A 23,239-nucleotide genomic window follows, 5' to 3' on the forward strand; every position below is an offset into this window, starting at 1 on the left:
GGAAATGGCAACACACTCCAGTGTTCTTGCCTGGAGAATCCCAGGGACGGGGGAGCCTCATGGGCTGCCATCTATGGGGTCACAGAGTCGAACACGACTGAGGTGACTTAGCAGCAGCAGCAGCCCTCAGGGCCCCATACCAGGGTAAGTCTAGAAGCAGGAGCTTGTGTGGGGTCTGGAGAGGGAGGCCCCTCACCTCTCATGTCACCAGTAAACCCTCATTGTACACTTCACAGGCTTTCTGGGGGGCCCTATGATTTTGCGATCTCCCTGCCAGTGTGGGGCCTGGAATGCTCAGGCAAGGCCAGGAGGCCCTGTGCATATCCTTTGTCCCCCTCCAGGGTCCTGCCAACCTCCAGATGCTGGCGGGCAGCAAGAAGCCCCAGACCTCCAACCCCTGCCCAGCCAGGGAGTGGCCCTCCTCTTCCCTGCTGCTTTCTCTTTTCATCACCTCTGGGTGCATGTCATTTGCACGCACATATTTAGGATGAGCTGTTTCACCTACAGCCCTAAATCCGTCCTCAGGGTGTTTACAGGAGCAAACGTAGCATTGGGGCGAACACAGTTATCAGATGAAGAGAAGTGGACTTGGGTAAATTTTGTCACCCCAAGCTCTCTGTGACACCAGCTTTCTCTGGCTGAATGAGACCATCTTTAGAGCATGAGGTTTCATTGGTTTTTGTTTTTCCAGTTAATTTGAAAAGAAAAAAGAACAAAAAAAATATAGGCATCTTTCAAAATGAAAAGCATACTATGAAATGTAAAAGAATGTTTTGAAAAAATAGTTGGAGGAAATCAATACCTATTTCTTTATACATATATTTGAAACTGTTTCCTTGTTTGTTAATACCTTTTATATTTTAATTACTTTATTTTAATTGGAGGATAATTACTTTACAATATTGTTATGGTTTTTGCCATACATCAACTCAGGCATAGGCACACACGTGCCCTCCCATCTCAAACCCCCCTCCCGCAACTCTCCCCACCCCATCCCTCTAAGTTGTCCCAGAGCACTGGCCTTGGGTGCCCTCCTTCATGCATCAAACTTGCACTGGTTATCTATTTTACATATGGTGATGTATATTTCAATGCTATTCTCTCAAATCATCCCACTCTCTCCTCTCACTGAGTCCAGAAGCCTGTTCTTTACGTCTGTGTCTCCCTTGTGTTAACAGCTCTTATCAAGATATAATTCACATACTATGCAATGCACCCTTCTCAAGTCCCTAATTCAAAGGGGTTTTTCTAATATATTACATTATTATTTGCTGCAGTGAATATTGACATACAGGTATGTGTTCAAATTCCTGTTTTCAGTTCTCCTGGTAAACTCCTACTAGTACTGACTTGCTGGGTCATACGGTAATTCTGTGTTTAGCTTTTGAGGAACATTATTACCTTAAGAAAGAAGTGAAGTGAAAGTCGCTCAGTCGTGTCTGACTCTTTGAGACCCACAGACTGTAGCCTGCCAGACTCTCCTGTCCATGGAATTCTCCAGGCAAGAATACTGGAGTGGGTAGCCACTCTCTTCTCCAGGGGATCTTTCCAACCCAGGGATTGAATCCAAGTCTCCCACACTGTAGGCGGATTTTTTACCATCTGAGCCACCAGGGAAGCCCACTTTTAGAAAAGTTTGTGCTTATGAGTTACTGCACTAAGCATCTTAAACGTTTTGCATCTAGTTGTCTTAGTGAACTTGTTTGTTCATTTTCATTCATTCAGCAAATAATTTTAAAGAATCTCCTATGTATTAGACTCTGTTCTAGGCACTGGTGTTATCTAGTGAAAAGAACTGACAAAATCCCTCCCTCTCATAGGTCTTGTGTAATAGTAGTAATGGCAGTCAGTAAGCAAAACTCTATTAATAAATGCCATTAAGACAATGAATAAAAATGCCTGGTGAGGAGGAATATTGCAGAGGATGAGGGTAGTGGGCCAGATGCTATTTTAGATGGAATTAAAGGGGAATGTCTGTGACAAGCTAGCACTTGAGCAGAGCCCTGAAAGAATCAAGGAGGCAGCAAGTCATCCAGAGATCTTGGGAGACCTCTGTGGGGTAGGTGTGGAGGGGACAGAAACGTGAATGCCCTGAGGCGTGTCCAGGCTTGGTGAGGTCAAGAGACAGCAGACAGTTTGGGATGACTGAGGGGAGTAAGAGGAAGGGGGGGGGGGGTGTCGGGGTTTTTTTATATTGTGATTTAGAGAGTTTGAGCAGTAGATAGAGGTAATGAGTTATTTTGCCTATCTCTAAGTAAAGAAGGGTTTAAGTGATTTTACCAAATCTCCTGGGGAGTAACCAACAAGGTTTTCCCAAGTAGGTTCACTCTGGAGTGCTTGCTCTTTCCCACCAGGCTAGGGCGCACACCTGCCGTGACACTGTTCCTTGCTGGCTGTTGTTCTACGAGATGTCTCTGTCCCTGGGACTGGTTGGTGGCTCCACTAAGCAGTCGACAGTGTCTGCCCAGCGTGCTGTTTGAGGTCTCTGGGTTTTCTCCCGTAGGTATGATGCACTCACCAGGGTTTGACGGGAACAGCAGCCTGGGCCTACAGATGCTGATGAATGCAGACAGCCTGTACTCGGCGGCACACTGTGCGCTGCTGCTCAACCTGAAGCTCTCCCACGGTGACTACTACCGCAAGCGGCCTACCCTGGCACCCAGCACCATGGTGAGTGTGCGTCTTCCCCAACCATGCCTGCCGAGGACCAGTGGTGACCTCTGGGCTGGCACCTGAGCATTGTTGGCCAGAGAGGGATGACTTGGCCGTGCCCACAGGACTGTGGAGGGCGGGCACTCACCATCCACAGGAACCTTTGAGCAGGTTGCACAGAGTGGTGAACCACAGAGCTACCCACTTGGTTCCAGGAGCAAAGAACACCAATGTACCTGCATTGGCTGCCTGCCAGTGGCCCAGTAACTCCATTGGGTGGCATTAAACACACGTGTATAAGACACATTCAAAAATGTGATCAGCTTATTAAGTAAGCGCAGGTGATGTGCAGAGAATGGTCCCCTTTGCAGAAAATGAAGGTGTGCTGTTTACAAAAACCCTTCGTTGGGCTCTGAAATGTCCTGAGACGTACTCATACCCAGAGCCAGGCTGGCTAACGCTGATAACAAAGCCTCTCTGTAAGGCGATGAGAGTGATGGGAGGGCCTCTTTCATGGTTGGCTCCCTGGCATGAGCGGGCCCCTCCATAGTGGACCCTAGCATCAGTTCAGGAGCCTGTGGCCTTGAAGCTGCCTGAAGGGATCATTTGTCTGATAAACGATTAACAGATTGTACCCTTCTGAGGCCATATGAGTGTCAATCAGGTATCTCTTGAGATACATATGTCCTTCAGGGAGCACAGGCCACCTCTGGCGCTGACAGGGCGGTGAGAAGGAGGTGCTCTGAAACGTGTCTAATCCTCCCACACGTCAGAGTAAAAATATCAAGAGCGGTATCTCTACTGCTTCTATTGTTGTTTAGTCGGTCAGTTGTGTCCTACTCTTTGCAATCCCATGGCCTGTAGCCCCCCAGGCTCCTCTGTCCATGGGATTTCCCCAGGCAAGAATACTGGAAGCAGGTTGCCATTTCCTTCTCCAGGGGGTCTTCCCCACTCAGAGATCAAACCCACCTCTCCTGCGTTGGCAGGAGGATTCTTCACCACTGAGCCACCAGGGAAGCCCACTCCTTCTGTAGGTTTCTTAAAAGGATCACACAAGTGAAAGGACCTTCATGAAGTCTGTGACCTTTCCACCGCAGTTTCCCCTTCCCTCGCCACCTCCTGAGCCCAATGAGCAGAGTCATGTTTTTCCTGGAAGCAGTGACTCAGTGACTCCAGGGACGTGGGAGCCTGTTGTTTGCAGGGGGTCGTATCTGGTTGTTTTCTCCTGTGATCTCTGCAGAAAGAGTTCATGAAGCAGGTCCAGACCAGCGGGGTGCTGATGGTCTTCTCCCAGGCCTGGATTGAGGAACTCTACCACCAGGTTCTTGACAGAAACATGCTTGGAGAAGCTGGCTACTGGGGCAGCCCCGAGGACAACAGCCTCCCCCTCATCACCATGCTAACGGGTCAGTGGCTCCTTGCAGGGCTCTGTGGCACTCAGGGATGGGAGGGCTTGGGCTTTGAAACAGCACCCACAAAGCCTCCCTGGCCGTTGGTGACAGTTCCCGGGAAATGTCACGAATTCACCTCACAACAGCTTTCTGTCCTTCTTCCGTATGGGACTCTGAAGGCTCACTGTGCCCCATTAGATTAGGAATTAAAAGTGAAAGTCCCTTCAGTTGTGTCCAACTCTTTGCGACCCCATGGTCTGTAGCCCACCGGACTTCTCTGTCCCTGGAATTCTCCAGGCCAGAATACTGGAGTGGATCACCATTCCCTTCTCTAGGGGATCTTCCCAACCCAGGGATCAAACCCAGGTCTCCTGCATTGCAGGCGGATCCTTTACCATCTGATCCACCAGGGAAGCCTAGATGAAGAATTACTTAGCATCCTTGTCCATTGGGATAAAACCGTAGACTTTTTCTGGAGATATGAAGTACTGTCTGGGCGCAAAGCCCAGAGTTATTCCTGGAATGTCTCACAATAGATACCCTGTATCATTCAGTGCTCCTGGGAGTTTGCCAGCAATGTAAAATGATTGAGTTTAAACTTGGCTCCATCCTCATTTCTTGTCCATATCAGAGGTCCTCCCTTACCTTCCCAGCTGTACCAGAGTTTAAAATAATGCAGAAAGAGATAGATTGGAAGGTTGGATTGATGCGTACACACTACTATATATAAAATAGGTAACTAATAAGGACCTGTGTCTAGCGCAGGGAACTCTACTCAGTACTCTGTAATGGCCTATATGGGAAATGAATCTAAAAAAGAGTAGCTCTGTGTATAACTGATTGACTTTGCTATACAGCAGAAACTAACACAGCATTATGAATCAACTATACTCCAATACATTTTTCTTAAAAACCATGAAGGGGCAGTTGACTAAAGTTGAATATGGATTTGAACTACATAATAACATTTTATGAGTGTTAGTTTTTCTTAACTTAAATGATACTGTATTTATGGGTAAAAGGACTGGATGTTTCCACTTATTCTAAATTGGTTAAGAAGCAATACAGATACATACAAAGAGAATTGTGGAATAAATGGGGCAAGGTGAATGTAACTGGTGGATCTGTGAAATGTGTGTGTGTGTGACGTCACATCAATAATACACACATATATCAATAATGTGTCTCATACTTAATACATACACTCAAGGAGAGTTCCTTGTACTATTCTTGTAACTTCTGAAATTTGAAATTAAAAGTTACAAAATATTATATAAAAAAAGAATGCAAGATAGTTGCCCAGAATCTATGTCTTTAGCATCCAGTTTTCATTTCTGTTAGAAATTTTTGGAAGCACTATGGGATGTGGTCATAAGGCAACATTTTGGCAAAAGCAGCCATTCATGGCTTTACGTGGTATAACCACAATGTCAGGTCAAGATCAGGGGCTGCTCAAAAGTTTGGACTGGTTATCAGGAACCTTAATAAATTAGATCTCCAGGCTCGTCCTATATTTGATCTGAGTGATCACCTCATGGCTTCCGCTGATGGTATAAGCAGAGCATGACCCTACACAGACACCATTTATTTTATTAATTATAATATTTACCTCAATTTGTAAAATAGGAATTCATATTTATGAAGACATTTATGAGACATTTAGTCAGTCTGCCTGTAAGGAATGCTTGTTTTCCATCAGACTGCACAAACTACCTTCAGACTGAGATTACAGTCCTGCCCAGAGCTTCTAAGTGCCTTGGAATTTAGATGAGGATCCTAAACCTGCCAGTCTTAATTTTCAAATACCATCCTTTCTGCCAAAATTAATCTCTGAATTTCTTCCCTGAACCTTAGTACAAGGAGTCATTTAGTAGATGTAAAAATGAACAAATACCAGGCTCTTCACAGGAGCCATTTTCATTGGTCATCACTGTTAATCAGCTGTCTCTTTTATAATGGAACAATAAGTTCAATTGCTTCATCCATAGAAAAGTTATCTAGCTTTAGATTAGTGATAGAAAATCAGAAGCTTTTCATAAGAATTCTACAGATTTAGGTTCTCTGATTCTTTGTAACAAATTTCAAGTATGAAGTAACAAGTGAATTTGAGCAGCAATTAGCCTAGAGCTTAGGAACGTCCATCTGGTCTTTTCATTCTGTGCAAGGAAAAGCAATAGCAGCAATCTGGTGATCAACACTGTACTACCTGTGGCCATCCCTTATGTCATGTCATGTCAGAGTGTTCTGTACAACTGGGGATTTTAGCACTTGGATAAGCTTTGTGTTACCTGAATTCATCAGTTCATTACCTAGCACATAGGAAACAAAACTGTGTTACATGGCAGTTTCTAGGATGTCATTAGACCATTTGACCATCAGTCAAATTAATTCAGTGAAACTAGTCTGTTCCTACTGTAGTGTTCAGATATTTCTCACTGCCTTCCCCCGACCCAGTTTTACTGAGATATAACTGACGCATAACACTGTATGAAGAATATGAATACTAAGTCCGGTTTCTTCCTTTGCCAGCCTCATGACCTTGGGCAATTTTCTTATTTTGAAAACTTATTTCCTCCTTTGTGAAATATCAATAGGAAAAATAATACCTACCCTGCCTGCCTACTCAGAGTTGTTGGGAAGGTCTAATTTTAAAATGTTAAGTGAAAACACTTTGAAAATGGTACAGTGTTACTAGTAAGGTACTGTGCTGTCCAAGGGCTTCCTTAATAGCTCAGCTGGTAAAGAATCCACCTGCAATGCAGGAGGCCCCAGTTCAATTCCTGGGTTGGGAAGATCCTCTGGAGAAGGGATAGGCTATCCCCTCCAGTATTCTTGGGCTTCCCTTGTGGTGGCTGCTTTCCAATCAGGTTACATGATAATCTTACCAAAAAGACTTACCCTCCTCTTAATTCTTATGAGGAAGTACTGAAAGACCCATGTTGGAGTAACCTGGTACGTATGAAGTGTGGGAATAATGCCTTGGTTTGGAATAAAAGGGAGTATTCAAAGGTCAAAATATTCTAAATCAATAGATTTTCTAATAACAGAAATAGCAGAACTTATCTTTATTTTTTCAAAGAAAAAATATGCATCAATCTAACAGAAGAAAGCTCTAGCAATGAAAGAAAACTGTACTGAATAGATAAAACAAAAATTTTTAACATTCTGATAACAGGTTGTTATATACTTGGTACATAATGGATCCCATGGCTATTCATTGGGGGGGAAAATGAATATTATGGTAGCTGTTTCTGACTAGAGTGTTCTTTAAAAATGAGGGGAAACACCTTGCCCTTTTTCCTTAACAGATATCGATGGCTTAGAGAGCAGTGCAATTGGAGGGCAGCTGATGGCCTCAGCTTCAATGGAGTCTCCTTTCACCCAGGGCAGGAGAATTGATGACTCCACAGTGGCAGGTAGTGACTTGGGTCTTGGGTTTATGAATATGCATCCATCGTGTGTGTTATCATCTATTCAGTTATTATGCGGCAGCTTTTTGTGCTGACATAAATGAATTAAGATTTTTGTCTTGGCAGGAAAATACCTGATAGAAGTTACTGGTATCACCCATCTGCTGATGCCACATTCATTATTTATAAGCATAAACTGAAACACAGTCTGATATCCATTCCATTGTATTTCCTGTAGTAAAATTGCATATATCTCAGTAATTTAACGGGATGGCCAGAGAACCCCATGCCATTCATCACTAGGTCTTTTTTGTCTCTGGAAGGTAACCCACGCCCCTTCACATTCTAGGTGTGGCGTTTGCTCGCTATATTCTGATTGGCTGCTGGAAGAACTTGATCGACACGTTATCAACCCCCCTGACGGGCCGAATGGCCGGCAGCTCCAAAGGGCTGGCCTTCATCTTGGGAGCTGAAGGCATCAAAGAACAGAACCAAAAAGAACGCGATGCTATCTGCATGAGCCTCGATGGGCTGCGGAAAGCCGCGCGTCTAAGCTGCGCTCTAGGTACGGCAGGTGGAGTATTCCTGACCCGTGGTCCAAGGGGTGTCCCTGAGAAATGCATTATGAGTGGCCCTGGTGGACAAGTCTTTTAGAAGTAGTTTTGCCAGATGAACGGCTAGAGAATAAACTCAGTTAAATGGTGATGTGTTTGTTTTCTCTAAAGGAGTTGCAGCCAACTGTGCTTCAGCCCTCGCCCAGATGGCAGCTGCCTCCTGTGTCCAGGAGGAGAAAGAGGAAAAGGAAACCCAGGAACCCAGTGATGCCATAGCACAAGGTAGTGACAGAAGGGCCAGAATCCACCTGGAACCTCATGTGAGGCCTGCACACACAAGCAGACACGTTCCTCCATGTTGCATATGTGATACATGGCACACTGTATACACCACTGATGGTGAGACCCTGCCCGACCACAGACTTAAGTCTGTTTTATGGGCTGGTCCTCCAGACACTCAGCAGATCCCTGTGAAGATAAGAGATATACTGGCCCCTGGTGACTAAGAAAGTGCATGTGGCTGCTAGCCAGAGGCCCCCCGATTCAGCTCTTCACACCTCTGGTGTTCTCTGACCACTGGCTTTGGAACTTCCTCGGGTGCACATTTGAGGACCCCTCAGGCTACAGGGGGAGGGCAGAAGAGCCTGTGTTCTGAAGCGGGGATCACACTGATGGAGGAATCCTGAGAGGAGGCTCAGGAAGACTTTTCTCTTGGAGAAAACCCGAGCTTTGTGAACTCAGGATAGAGTTGATTTTTAACTTGATAAAATCAGTTCATCGATGAAGCAGATGGTTATCTAGATAAGAGAAGAGCCTTTCCCATAGCAATGGAAGATGAATGGTAGGCAGCAAACAAGGGAAAATTGGGAGCTTGGTCCAACCTGTGCTAACAGTGTATCAGGTACAGAAAATAAGTAGTCACAGAAGGAGTTGGCATCTTTTTAGCTGAGAAAGTACAGGTTAGGCTGGTGTTCCTTGAACTTGAGTGAGTGAGTTCCTTACTAGAGATCCATGTGAAAGCGGATCGACTCTCACACATCTCCACTGTTAACAGCAAAAGGGTATCACACTGGCACTTAAAATGTACAACTATAAGTTACATAAAAGCACTTAAAGATCTCCAAAAACTATTAAACCAGAGCTAATATTTGAATTATAGACAAAAAATTAAATCAGTATCACATCCAGGAGACAAATGATGCTTTACTAAAAATCAGTTTGCCCCTTACAGTAGGAGCATGGTTTGGCTTCCTCTGAAGTGAGCGTGCTGTGTTTCTGGGTTCTGGACTCGATTATCCCACTAGACCCATCTTCCAATGACTGGACACCTTGGTTCATGGAGGATGCTCTCATTTGTCCCTGTCTTGGCATTTTGCATAACTGACATTTTCGGTCACCTTTACATCCTTTCTCACGCATTATCTACACTTTTAAAAGTATTATTTGAAGATCACAAGTATAAATGTAAGCTCTGGGAGTAAAATGCGGGCATTTTCAGTTATAAAGCAGTCATCATGGTACTCAGAGTGTACAAGCATGTTGTTTTAGATGATCATCATTGTGAATACCTAACAGTAAATAAACCTCAGAGAGGACTTGCTGACTGCCAGGAATTCTTTCTTATTTTCAGTATGAGTACACAGGAGCAGAGGATGGTTCTGGGCACAGACGGCTTTAGCTGGGATTGGCACTCAAAGCCCATCCTCACTGCTGTGGCTGACCCAGATCCCAGCTTGAATCCATCCACTTCTGAAACCGCAGAGCTGGTGTCACCAGTGTCTGTGGGCCTGTGGGCTGGGTAGTTTGCACGATGAGCCTCAAGGACGTGTCATTGAAGATTTCACTGCCAGTGACCTCTAGTGACATCTCCATTTCCTGTTGCCCTTGCACAAGCACGCGTTCTCTGCTTTCCCTCCAGTCTCACTCCCCTTCTGTCTCCCTTGCTTGGGCTGTACTGTAATGAATGTCTTTCTGGTGCAGTGAAACTAAAAGTGGAGCAGAAACTGGAGCAGATCGGGAAGCTGCAGGGGGTGTGGCTGCACACAGCCCACGTCCTGTGCATGGACGCCATCCTCAGTGTCGGCCTGGAGATGGGCAGCCACAACCCCGACTGCTGGCCACATGTGTTCAGGTGCGCAATGGGATCCCCGCCCTGCAGGCCTGGCACCTGCCTGCCATGAGGGTGGGGAGGGGGTGCTGCGTGGAAGTAGACTCCCATGCCTGCCAGCACTTCAGGGGTGCTTAGTCACGAAGTCATGTTCAACTCTTTGCAACCCCATGGACTGTAGCCCACCAGGCTACTCTGTCCATGGGATTTCCCAGGCAAGAGTACTGGAGTGGTTGCCATGCCTTCTCCAGGGGATCTTCCTGACCCAAGGATCAAACCCATGTCTCATGCATTGGCAGGCGGACTCTTTACCACTGAGCCATCAGGGAAGGCCCTGTAGATTACAGTAAGTCACAGAGTTTGGATAAACGCTAAGTGAGAGATTAAAAAGAGAAGAGGGAATAAGGGCTTAACTGAATATATGTGTTGAGGAACACAGTGACAGAACTGAATTTAGAAAACAGTGAATTATCACTTGACACTGTCTGAGAGGCAGATATGTTGTCCCAGGGAAGAAAAACTGATTCTTAAACAGAGTCTGGTAAAAGACCACATAAGGCAGGTGAATAAGGCATATCTAAAAGCTGGTCATGTGTCAGTAACATAACATTTCTGTATGTTTAGTAATGTCTTTATTGAAAGGACTTTTGATAAATTACATGGGTACATAATAAATACAACTTTGGGTTTAGCTAGACAAAGAAAAAAATGGAGTAGCCTTTTGTGCCAAAATTGGCCAAAAATTTGACTCTTAGCTTTGTAGTATCAACATAAAAGAACCTCCCACAACACCTGTAAAATAAAAACAAAGGAAGAGCTCTATAGTCCTCCCACGACCAAGAAGAAAATCCTTCCTCCCCCAGCACTGGCCATCAGCCAGACCTGAGACAAAGGAAGGACCACCGTCCCCCAGCAGCAGGCACAGGGTGACTGCCCGCCTTCTTCCCCTTCTCCTCGGCATATACCCGCCGTCTCCAGGCTCAGTTCTGGCTGAGCAGAGGAGGGGCGCTCAGTAGCAGGATGACAGCCCCATGGCCGGGCTCAGGCGTCCTGATCTTGCTTAGGGCAGTGGCCTAACCTAGGTTCTGTTTATTGTCCTCAAAGAAAATCCAGCCTTGAGTGAGTTCGGTTGACTGTCAAAGATCCTTCTAGGGTTGAAAAGCCCACGAGAGGCTCTTGTGGAGAGGAGCATGTGAAAGGGCCAGGATGAACTGGTGTGGAGCACAGTGGGTTCTCCTGTGGGGGCTGGTGACCAGATGTTCTCCATTGCTCTCACAAGCAAACAGGAAAAAGATTTAAATTGTACCCAAGTGATTTATTTGGATCAAAAAACTGGCCTGATTATGGAACATCAGAGTAGATTATCCAAAGTAGTCTTTCCTAGTAGCTGGACTTATCCTGGGATGAGTCCTGGGTCTCCAGTCCCAGGTCCTGTCGGGGAATAGTTTGTTTGGAAGCTGAAGATTGTACTATGTTGTGTCTTTTCTCTGAGTTGACTGTGATCAGATGACTACTCCGCCCCAATGGGGGTTACGTGGATCTGTCAGGACCCAGTGGGACAAAGCTGGGCGGAATCCCTGAAATGAGGGCCCACTGTGGCCAGAGAGTCAGTTCACCATATGCATATTCATTCTGGGATCTCAGAGAAAGATGTTTCCCAAATCCTGACTAGAGCACAAGACAGAGAGGGACGAGGACCCTTTGGGAAAATGCGTTCAAACAGCCAAAGTCCTGATAAGCCAGTATCTGGACAGGACAGACTGAGATGAACAGAATTTTGTTCCCATACTTTCCCGGATGAATCCCCCGCACTCCCACCTCCACCTCCAGGCTGTGTGGTCCAACTCAAAATAAATGTATATAGTGAGGAGAAAGGGAGTGGGGAGGGGGGAGGGACACGGCCTTCGCTGCGATTCAGGAGGGCCATGAGGCTGGCCCAGCTCCTTGGTATCTCCTTGTGGGGTTGAATATGCTGGGCTGGCTGGCTGCAACTCAGCAGCTGCTTATGTGTGACTCTCTGCAGGGTGTGCGAGTACGTGGGCACCTTGGAACACACCCACTTCAGCGATGGCACCTCTCAGCCCCCGCTGACCATCAGCCAGCCCCAGAAGGCCCCCAGAGGCGGACTCCTTGGGGACCTGGAGAGTGAGGGCTCGCCCCAGGAGCAGAGCCTGGAGCAGGAGAGCTCCCTGAACGCGGCCCCCATCATCCAGCCGCTCTCCATCCAGGAGCTTGTCCGAGAAGGCAGCCGAGGCCGGGCCTCCGACTTCCGTGGGGGCAGCCTCATGACGGGCAGCAGTGCTGCCAAGGTGGTGCTCACGCTCTCCACGCAGGCTGACAGGTGTGTGCCATTCCCAACACACCTGGGGCGGTGCGGGGAATGGAAGGCCCCTCCACTCCCCCTTCCCTGTCCCCTTACCCCCCACTGCTTCCCCTTCTCTCCCCCCTGCCCCCCAGAGCACCCTTCCCCTGCTGACCACACTGCATCCTTCTCTTCTGCTTGCAAAATCATTCCCAGGACAACTTGATTTGTTAGCTGGTCATGGAAGCCTCTTGTAATTTTTTTCAAGCCCACCTCTGTCTGCCATACCGCACACTCAGTATGAACTCTTGTCTGTTGACTATGGCTGGAGGCTTTTGAGCGGAGAGCGGGCTACCCAGGGCAAAGGTTCTGCACTTACTCTGTGTCCACAGGCAGCTTCCTCTCCCTGGGCCCATTTCTCATAGCAAAATACAGTCATAAAGTGACATAGGGTAACCATAGGTTAAATTAATAAGTTTGAAGCAGTTAGAACAGAGCTTGGCAAATAGTAAATGTTCACTATTTTTGATGGTAATATTTTAAAATACCCAAGAGTATGATCTATTCTAAATTGATGCCCAGCAACCACATTAAGGTGAAGAGGGAGAAACCAACAGTCATTCCAGCTGTTTAGTGGCCCTTCTTGATGTGGAGACTGCTTTGGTCACCTTCACCTGGAGACCACCCCACTTCACTCCCCATACTTGGTGGTTGTGCCCCAGACCACCCAGTACAGGTGCAGTGAGGTTCACATGGAGTACAGAGAGATACAGGAAGAGCATTGCTGGCTGGGCTCAGAAACCTGAATTCATTCCTGGCTTTGATATCATCCAACTGGAAAGTCATGTCTGTGTAAATAGTTGCAGTGAGACTCAGTTTCTTCATCCACTAATTCAGGTCAATAATCCCTTTTTCCTGTTTAACCATTAAGGTGGCTTTGAACGTGTTTTGAAATCTGGAAAGTGGTATACAGGTGTCAGGTGGGATGTAATATTCTTCCCACTAGGAAAGAAGAAAAAGAAATGACTAATGAGATCTAGAAACCAAATGGTGTTGAAATTGCAGACCACAAGAAAGATGTATTTGTTTCAATAATTTATAAATGATTAATCCACCGATTCCTATCTTAAAACCGTGTGCCTTGTTATTCAACTTCTGCTGGAGACACTCTCCCTTTCACAGCACGTGGCACCCCACAGGGCTACTTGCCCATCTGGTGTCATGGATTTGGAGGTCGGGCATCAGCTTGACCCCAGAGCAGAGGGAGGCTGACTCGCCTCATTCCTCAAGTGCCAAATAAACCTGTGTTTGGTCCATCATTCCGAGGTCCAGTGAGCCTCTGGATCCTCCTGTGAGCCTTGCTACCTGCATTCCCTTCCTTCTCCCTAACTCCTTCTAGAAACGTCTGTGCCCAACGGAGTGGAAAACAAGAAACTGCAAGGTCCATCATGTTAGGGAATATTCATAATTGCAGTAGATGCTTGAGCGTTACCATGTCCAAGGCTCTGGGTATATGAGTCAGAGGAGTAAGAAGGTCATTTCCTGCCCCAGGGGGCGTACAGATCAAGTTGACCCTGCTCCCGAATCCTCCTCTGGGCCAAGTCCAACATTATACTCATCAGTTGAAGCCCAACAAAAGCCTTGATTAATTTACTGGGATTTTCTTTACTATAGTTTATGAAATCGAAGTTAATTGTGAGGATTCCATTCCCAGTTGCTCAGCCTCTGTGAGTGATGCTTTGCCATCTTTCAACTTCTTGCCAAGCATTTAATGAGTGCTCATCTCAGCTGAGTTATGCCATGGGGCTACAAAGATTTTTTATTTTTAGTATGGTCTGTGCCCCTCAGATTAAAATCTTGTAATTAGAGCAGACTTGTACTCAGTAATAATAGATAAAACAATACCGTACATTTCTTTATAGTGTTTACACAACATTTTCATTAATCACATTTAAGAAAATTACCATAATCATCCTACATAAAGACTTTGCTGAATTGTTTCTAAGTAACAAGTCTTTTTCTTTCATCCAGGCTCTTTGAAGATGCTACAGATAAACTGAACCTCATGGCTCTGGGAGGTTTTCTTTACCAGCTGAAGAAAGCATCGCAGTCCCAGCTTTTCCATTCTGTTACGGAAACAGTTGATTACTCGCTGGCGATGCCAGGTAATTCTTTCCCTGCAGAATGTACCATGAAGCTAGCAGCAAACAACCCAGATCTCTGATGCCAGCAGCCTGCCTGAGGACTTGAGCCCCCTTTCCTCTCATACACGGCCACCCTGGCCAAGTTCAAGTGCAGATTTGTCACGTAGAGTTGAGACGTGATCGGTGTGGGTGGTGCTGGCTGGGGGTTGGTTATTATCCTTTGTGAATGGAAATGCTGCCGCCACCACAGTTGTACTGGTTGTCACTGGTTGTTCTGCTAAGTTTTGCTTGTGATGTAGAAATGGTGTGGTAACTTGGTGCAGATAGCTTCACACGCAGGCAGGAACTTTTCTCCATATCACAAAGCACACACCTGCCTTAGTCCAGCCAACTTGCAGGAGCAGCTTCTAATTTCAGAAAGGCCTGGGAGAGAAAAATGGAACACGCGACAGAAGCCTCAGGCCACTCTTAGAAAAACTGCCCCAGGGGCATGTCCCTTTAATGGTGGGTCAGAATCACTGGGCTTCCCAGGTGGCTCAGTGGTAAAGACTCCACGTGCCAAGCAGGAGATGCAGTTTCGATCTCTGAGTCGGGAAGATCCCTTGGAGTAGGAAATAGCAACCCACCCCAGTATTCTTGTCTGGGAAATCCCATGGACAGAGGAACCTGGCGGGCTACAGTCCATTGGGTCACAGAGAGTCAGGACATGACTTAGTGACTAAATAACAACAGAATCACAGTCTTCATGGATGTTACCAGGTGAACACTCTCTTGAAGGCCAACATGTGGGAGAGTGGGTAGAGGTGTATTGAATCGCCCGTGAGTGGGTCCCACGTGAATGGCGGGTTTTGCTCACAAATGCACCTGTCCATTGACAGCTAGGTTGTGCTGTTAACAGTGAGTACCTTGTTCCCAGAAATTCAGGCAGAGGCACAGAGCCGTGTGCCAGGATCACACTGTGGTGGCAGGTTGAAGGGCACAGCCTCTGAGGTCCTTTCCACCATTAGGAATTTTGACTCTTACTGCAGATTCTAATTTGAGAACCACAGTGCTTTCCTGTGAGTTTTTAATAGACTTTAAAACCTTAGCTAAATAAAGCCAACTTTCCAGACCCAGCCAACTGCCAGAGAATCTCTGTGCCCAGGGGCAACCTTCAAAATATTTTGCGTGGAGAAATCAGCAGACTCTGAGCATACAAAAAAAAAAAAAAAGCTGTGAGGGGCAAGAAGCAGCAGCAGACCTGGGAGGAGGAAGCGTTGACTTTCAAATCAATCAGATCTAAGTTAAAATGCTGCCTTCACCCCTTACCAGCTGTCAATTTAGGCAAGTCAGCTCACCTTTCTGATCCTGTTTTCTAATCTCTACATAGCAATAGTTGCATTTACTTCTTAAGGTTTGCTTTTAAAATTAAAGTGATCACAGACAGAGGACAGACTTGTGATTGCCAAGGGGGAAGAGAGGTGCAGGAGAGATGGACGGGGAGTTTGGGGTTAGCAGATGGAAACTATTATATATAAGATAAGCAACAAAGTCCTATTGTATAGCATAGGGAACTATATTCAATATCTTGTGATAAAACAGTATTGGAAAATAATATTTTAAAAGTATACATATGTATATATATGTATACCCGAATTACCTTGCTGTACAGTAGAAATTAACGCATTGTAAATTAACTATACTTCAATAAAATAAAAGTGATTAAAGACACAAAGAACCAACACAATGTTTCATGCAGGGTAAACATTCAGTAAATGTCATTGATTTTTGTTACTGTCATTTTGAAGTTTGTTTGACATGGCCAGGCTCATTAGAAAGGCACATTCTGGTTGGTAGAGGCTGATTGTGATCAGCATTTTGTGGGCATGGTGGGAGGAGCAGGAGGACATGAGCAAGAAGACTGAAGAAGACTAAGGTGGCAAAGAAGTTTCAAGAAATCACAGCAAGCAAGGATTGTACGGAAGCAAGACAAAGCAGGTTAGATCGCGTGTTGCTGGGTAGCAAAGGGGCCTGACCTGCTTGGCAGGGGCTTCAGAGGTGCTGTTAAGGACCGACAAAGTGGACAGCGGCTGTGAACAGTGGGACAATAACTGCAGCCACTGTTGCTAAGAGTGGAGGGCAAGGTAGTCTGTGCCAGGCCTGTGCTGAGTACTTTTGAGTATTAGTCATATTTCATCCTTGAAGTAACTTTAAGGAGAAGGCACTGTTATCCCACTTTTACAATAAGAAACCGTAAATTAGGTAGACTTCTGGCCTATGGTAACCCAACTGTTAAATGATGGAGCCAGGATTTGGGCCTGGGTAGCCGATGCCGTAACCTTTCTATTGATACTTAACCACATCATTCTTCCTTATCACAAGCATTGTTCACACTTGTCACAGCAGGCACTAGGGACGCTGTCGTGAACAGATGGGTGGCCTCTGACCTTGTCGACCAAACTCCTGTTCGTTCTTGAATCCGGGCTCCTTTCCTATCTTGGCAAATTCGTACCAAATAATCCTACTTATCAAGTATGACTCTTTGATTTTCATCCTCTAGCCATGCTTAGACAGGTCAAACTATTTCTGAGTTTGGGATTGATGGCTTTTATGGGCTTGCCTTCTTGTAGGAGAAGTGAAGTCCACCCAAGACCGCAAAAGTGCCCTCCACCTGTTCCGCCTCGGGGACGCCATGCTAAGGATCGTGCGGAGCAAATCGAGGCCCCTGCTCCACGTGATGCGCTGCTGGAGCCTCGTGGCCCCACACCTGGTGGAGGTGAGCGCCCTGAAAGTGGGAGGCCCAGGGACTCCAGGCAGGGTGGGGACAAAGGCACTGTGGCCACATTGCCTGGTCACAAGCATCATCGTTCTCTGATTACACCTTATGGCTCCTATCAGCCCAACGGTGGCACTGCCCTGGTCTCACTCTGACCCTTCTTTATACTTAAGTGACTTAGCTGGGCACCTCATACAGCCAGTTTCTTATTCTTCATGGTCTGCTACCAGCCTGAGTCCGGCACTTCTTTTTTGTATGCGAACATAACAATGTCTTTTGTTTCTGCCAGGCTCCCTTTTCTAATAGCTAAATATATTCCCTCTACACAGGGGAATCATACATCCTGGTTTTCTCAACTGAATTAACACTCCTAGGACCTCTTTGACTTTCCAAAGGAAAGCAGTTTATGTGATAAATTATATGGTAATCTAAATATCCATCTAATTATCTCAATACATGATGACTGGCTACTTCTAAGTTGATGGGGAAATTGTTGCCCTGTTTGACAGTGGTAACTAGTCTGCATACCCCTTTAGCACTTAATCTGGTAGAGCTATGCCATGGCTCATCTGGTCTCTCCTCTAGTCAGCTAGCCCTGGCTTGTTCTTGTGGAATTCTTAGGATTCCCAAGGAAAGCAAGAGGGCAAATCCCAAATCAGAATTATTTTCTCAGTCTTTTACATATATAATGCTTGCTATTATATAAATCAAATATTATGTAAACAAAGCAAGTCACACATCCAAGCCCAGGGTCAGTATGGGAAAGGACTACTAAAGGACACAGATATGATGATATGAGTCAAGTAATTCATCATTGGTGCAGTCACGCCACATCCCCGAGGGACAAATGACTCATCTGATCTTCATATGTTTGAAGCACAGCTAGCTACCATGGACAGTTTCCAGACAAGGTTCCAGTGTATTTAGTCAGCATGTTCTATACTACCCCCAAAAAAATGTCACATTACTGGGAAAAAGAGAAGAAATTATTCTACCACGTGTGTGTTAGTCGCTCGGTCATGCCTCTTTGCAACCCTATGGACTGGAGCCTGCCACACTCCTCTCTCCATGGGATTCGCCAGGCAAGAATACTGGAGTGGGTTGCCATGTTCTCCTCCAGGGGATCTTCCCAGGGACTGAACCCTGGTCTCCTGCATTGCAGGCAGACTCTTTATGGTCTGAGCCATCAGGGAAGCCTGGTTATTAGAAAATCTTATTTTTCTAGAAACTTCAAAGTGAAACTGAAGGTGTGTGTGATCAGTTGGTTAAATTATTTAAAATGCAGTTTAGTGTGCTGTTCGCTGATACTTATCCTTGAACTCTTTAGCAGAGTTGCTGCTTCCACCTCCCTCCAGGAAGGTGGGTTAGGAAAACCTTCAGGAACCAGGTTCTTAGTTGCCTGAAGTCCTGAGGGTGTTGGACTCTCTCGTGAATTTTTTAGGCTGCCTGCCATAAGGAAAGACATGTGTCTCAGAAGGCGGTTTCCTTCATCCATGACATACTGACGGAGGTTCTCACGGACTGGAATGAGCCACCTCATTTTCACTTTAATGAAGCTCTCTTCCGACCGTTCGAGCGTATCATGCAGCTGGAGTTGTGTGATGAGGACGTCCAAGACCAGGTCAGTGTGTCACCATCGCGGCGCTGCCATCTTTGCCATAGCCTGCCAGCCCTCACTGAGTGCACCGGCAGGACTGCTGTGTGAGCGCTGCAGATTTAATCTTTCCAGCACTGTAAGCCTATGTGAAATCAGGGACCAGAAGAGGGTAAGCAGTTTAGCTAAGGATCTATGACTAGTGATTGGTGGAGCTTGGATTTGAACAATGCACCCTGGCTATACTAGTCTGTGCCCTCATACCCACACTGTACTCTTAACCACTGTCCTGCCCACTATGGAAAGACAAATGGTAAAGAAACTAGAGATTTTGTATCTTTCTTATGATGATGATCTAAGAATACAGATCCTCTGTCTCTGAAATCTACTAAAAATGTTAAATAAGGGCTAAGCTTTTTAATTACACTGACACATAGGCAAGAAAGTAAGGAATATTAAGATGCCCAAAGCTAAGTAACAGTGGGAAGCCAGAGAAGCAGAGCTCTGAGACAGTTTGGCCATGAGCAAACTGACCATCAGGTGAAGCTAAATGTCTGCCTTCGGTCAAAACTAATTGACTCATTAGGAAATAACATGTCACGAATACAGAAAGAAAAGCAAACAAGAGAAATAGACTCATACAGCCTCCCCAGCTCCTCACCAGGGATCCAGGTATTGTTATCAGAGACTGACTTTAAAATAACTGTGTTTATTAAAATTCTAAACAATCATCTAGAACAGGAGAGATTTTGGCTATGGTGGCATAAAGAAGTTAGCAAATCCTCTCCATAAAAATTTAGTCTACAAAAAGAAAAAAACTGTCAAAAGCATCCATTGCAGGGCTCTTGAAATTGACCACAGGCAGATGACAAATTGAGTAGCGTTTATGCTGAAAAATAGTTCTTGTCAGAACTTTGGTTAAGGACAGTGGGAGCCTGTGACCTTCTTAGTGAAGGTGGAAGTCATCACTTACAAGCTATTGATAAGAATAGTAATTTGACCAGTGTAGGCTGACTGGGAAAATCAGCCTTTCTGCTTAAGAGACAGACTTGGTTTGAAGAAGACTACTGGTTTGTCCACTAGAAAATATAGATTTGGTAGGAAATGAGCAATAGAATACTACAGTGTTGCTGGCCTAAGGTTACAATGGTGAACCAGTAACAAATATAACATGAGATTCCGGAAACCAGAGATTTCATAGAAGGACAAGGTAAATTCCTTATGCATCTCTAGCTGACTGAAATATGGACATATATAGGATAGACTGTCTAAATCTCATCAGGAAGCAAAATACCAGAGAGAGTTGTGAACTGGCTGAACTTTGAATATTCTCCCCAGCTGACTGGCAGAGGGCAGTCTCCTTAAAGGCTTAAAGTATAAGTCTGAGCAATTTAGTATTAAAAAAAAACTCAAGAATAAATCAGAATCCAGCATTGCTATATTATCTAAAATACTCAATGTTCAGCCAAAAAAAGTATGAGATATTCAAAGAAATAAGAAACAATGATGTATACTCAGGGGTCGGGGAGAAGGGCAGACAACAGAAACTGCCTTAGAGTGAGACCAGATGTTGTATTAAGCTAAAACCAGGATTATTTAGATCCAAAATTCTGATTTGGAGGTGGGAAGAAAAACAGATACAGGATCTAGAAGATGTGGTGACCCGTATTAGTGATACCTTCATGGTAGAAATTATAGAATATTTAGCCAAAGAAGTTCAGCACATGTGATGGGAAGAGGGCTCTGTTCACTGTGCCCTGGGATGTTGAATTAGGGGACAGAGACTTTGAAGCAGCTACTATAAGTATGTTCAAAGCATTATGTTCAAAGATGACAATGTCTGAAAAATAGAGAATCTACATAGAGAAATGGAAACAGAAAGAATACAAATTCTAGAGTTGACAACAACAAATGAAAAATCCACTAAATAGGCTTACCAGCAAGATTTGAGATTGCAGAAGAAAGAATCAGTGCAAGATTGGTTTAACAGCTCAAAAATCAGTGTATCTTTTAGTAGAATAAAGGATTAAAACCGTATGGTCATTTTAATAGACACAGAGAAAACATTTTACAAAATCCATCAGTCATTTTAAATGAAAAACTTTCAAGAAATGAGGACTAGAAAGGAGTTCACTAATTAGATGAAAGGAGTATTTGAGAATCGAATATCAAACTTCACACAATGGTTGACTGAATGCTTTTTCCCAATAACTGGGAACAAAGCAAAGATTTCCACCTTTACCAATTCTGTTCAACATTATGAATTTTACTCACTGTACTGAAAAATTAATGCCATCCAGTTTTTGGAAAACAAAATTGTCTTAGTTCATAGACAACATAGTCTTACATATAGAAAATCCTAAGGAATTTATTTTTTACGTTACTAGAATTAATAGTGAGTTTAGCTAGGTTACTGGATATAAAAACAACACATTAAAGTCACTTGCATTCCCATATCCAAGATGTAAGTTATCAAAAATTGAAATTGAGAACAATTCCCTTTACAAGAGCAGCAAAAACAAAATATTTAGGAATTTAGCAAAAGATGTTAAATACCTGTATGCTGAAAGCTACAAAATATTGCTGAGGAAAAAAAAATATTCAAACAAATTATGTGAGATGCTACATTCATGGATTGAAAGACACTATTTTTAAATGGCAGATTTCCCCAAGTTGATAAATAGATTCAGTGCAATTCCTATCAAAATTTCAGCAGACTTTTTTGAAGAAATTGGGAAGATGATTTTCAAGTTTATATGCAAGTTCAAAGGATCTAGAATAGAGAAAACACATTTGAAAAAGAACAGTGAATTTGGAGAATTTACACTACCCAATTTCAAAATTTAAGGAATCCACATTGTGGAATATTGGTGTAAGGATAGACTTATTGATCAGGGGAACTGAATAGAAAGTATAGAAATAAATTCTCACATTTATGGTAGATTTTTGACAAAGATGTCATTGCAATTCAATAGAGGGACAGGATATTCCTTTAGCAAGTGGTGCTTGAACATATGAAGTAAAAATGAATTTACACCCTTTCATTTACCATACAGAAAAAATAACTCAAAATGGGTCATAGGCTTAAATAAAGTACAAAGCCTATAAAAGCTTCCACAGAAAGCATAAGAGACCACCTTGGGTTAGGCAGAGATTCCTTAGAAATGACACCAACAGAATCTGTAAAAATAAAAATTGATGATTTGGACTTCATCAAAATGTAAAACTTTTGTTCTTCAAAAGACACCATTTAGGGGCTTCCCTGGTAGCTCAGTGGTAAGGAGTCTGTCTGCCAATTTGGGGGACATGGGTTCGATATCTGGCCCTGGAGGATCCCACATGAAACGGCTACGTGAAACGGCTAGGGCCATATGCCACAACTATTGAGCCTGTCCTCTAGAGCCCAAAACCACAACTACTGAGGCCACATGCCACGCTACTGAAGCCCGCGTTCTGCAAAGAGACGCCACTGCGATGAGAAGCTCACACACCACAATTAGCGAAAGTCCATCCATGCACGACAATAAAGACCCAGCACAGCCAAGAAATAAATGATTTTAAAAAAAGAGAGACCATTTAAAAATAAAAAAAAAACAAGCCCAAAGCTGTGAAAAAGAATTTGCAAACCATGTGTCTTAGAAAGGGCTTACATTTAGAATGCGTGAAGAACTCGATGATAAAAAGACAGTAATGAGAAGACAAACCTAACTTCAAAAACAGCAAAATATTTACAAATAGCATATGAAAAGTTGCTTAGTGACACTTAATAAAATGCGAATTAATGCAGTATGGTTGCTTATTTGGAAGACTTTTGAGTGAGTTTGTCTAGGTTTTGATTTTTCTCTTGCACTAAAATTAACCCAGAAATAGGGAGCCGGGAAGCACATCCATCTTCCCAGAAACTCGCCTGCTTCTTAGAAGAAAAAGGCACCAAGTGCCAACCCCTCTGCCTCTGCAGGTCGTCACGTCCATCGGGGAGCTGGTTGAAGTGTGCTCCGCCCAGATCCAGTCAGGGTGGAGGCCCCTGTTCAGCGCCCTGGAAACGGTGCACAGCGGGAACAAGTCCGAGGTGAAGGAGTACCTGGTGGGCGACTATTCCATGGGTAAGGCTGTGTGTTGATTTTGCATCCTGAAACTTCTTTATTAGTTCTGCATTCTAATGACTGTAGTTCTATTTTTTGGTGGAATCTTAAAGACTTTGTATATATTAACATCATATCATCATTGAAAAGAGGCCATGTTACTTTCCGATTTGGATGCATTCTATTCCACTCTTGCTTGATTGCTCCGGCTAGGGCTTCCAGTTCTGTGTTGAATGGGAGTGCTGATT

General features: G+C 44.5%; 1 protein-coding gene across 1 annotated transcript in view; it reads left to right on the top strand.

Moving 5' to 3' along the window:
* ARFGEF3 (ARFGEF family member 3) overlaps positions 1–23,239 on the top strand; it is a 177,976-nt gene that overhangs the window by 120,715 nt on the left and 34,022 nt on the right. The window contains exons 13-23 of the mRNA XM_069598510.1: positions 2,504–2,670; positions 3,893–4,058; positions 7,352–7,459; positions 7,803–8,018; positions 8,179–8,289; positions 9,988–10,138; positions 12,138–12,455; positions 14,448–14,581; positions 17,170–17,315; positions 18,757–18,936; positions 22,868–23,012. Coding sequence (XP_069454611.1) covers positions 2,504–2,670; positions 3,893–4,058; positions 7,352–7,459; positions 7,803–8,018; positions 8,179–8,289; positions 9,988–10,138; positions 12,138–12,455; positions 14,448–14,581; positions 17,170–17,315; positions 18,757–18,936; positions 22,868–23,012 — 1,842 coding nt within the window. The remainder of the gene's footprint in view (positions 1–2,503; positions 2,671–3,892; positions 4,059–7,351; positions 7,460–7,802; positions 8,019–8,178; positions 8,290–9,987; positions 10,139–12,137; positions 12,456–14,447; positions 14,582–17,169; positions 17,316–18,756; positions 18,937–22,867; positions 23,013–23,239) is intronic.

The sequence above is a fragment of the Ovis canadensis genome, chromosome 8 (assembly GCF_042477335.2).
Source record: "Ovis canadensis isolate MfBH-ARS-UI-01 breed Bighorn chromosome 8, ARS-UI_OviCan_v2, whole genome shotgun sequence".
In the NCBI taxonomy this organism is placed as follows: Eukaryota; Metazoa; Chordata; class Mammalia; order Artiodactyla; family Bovidae; genus Ovis; species Ovis canadensis.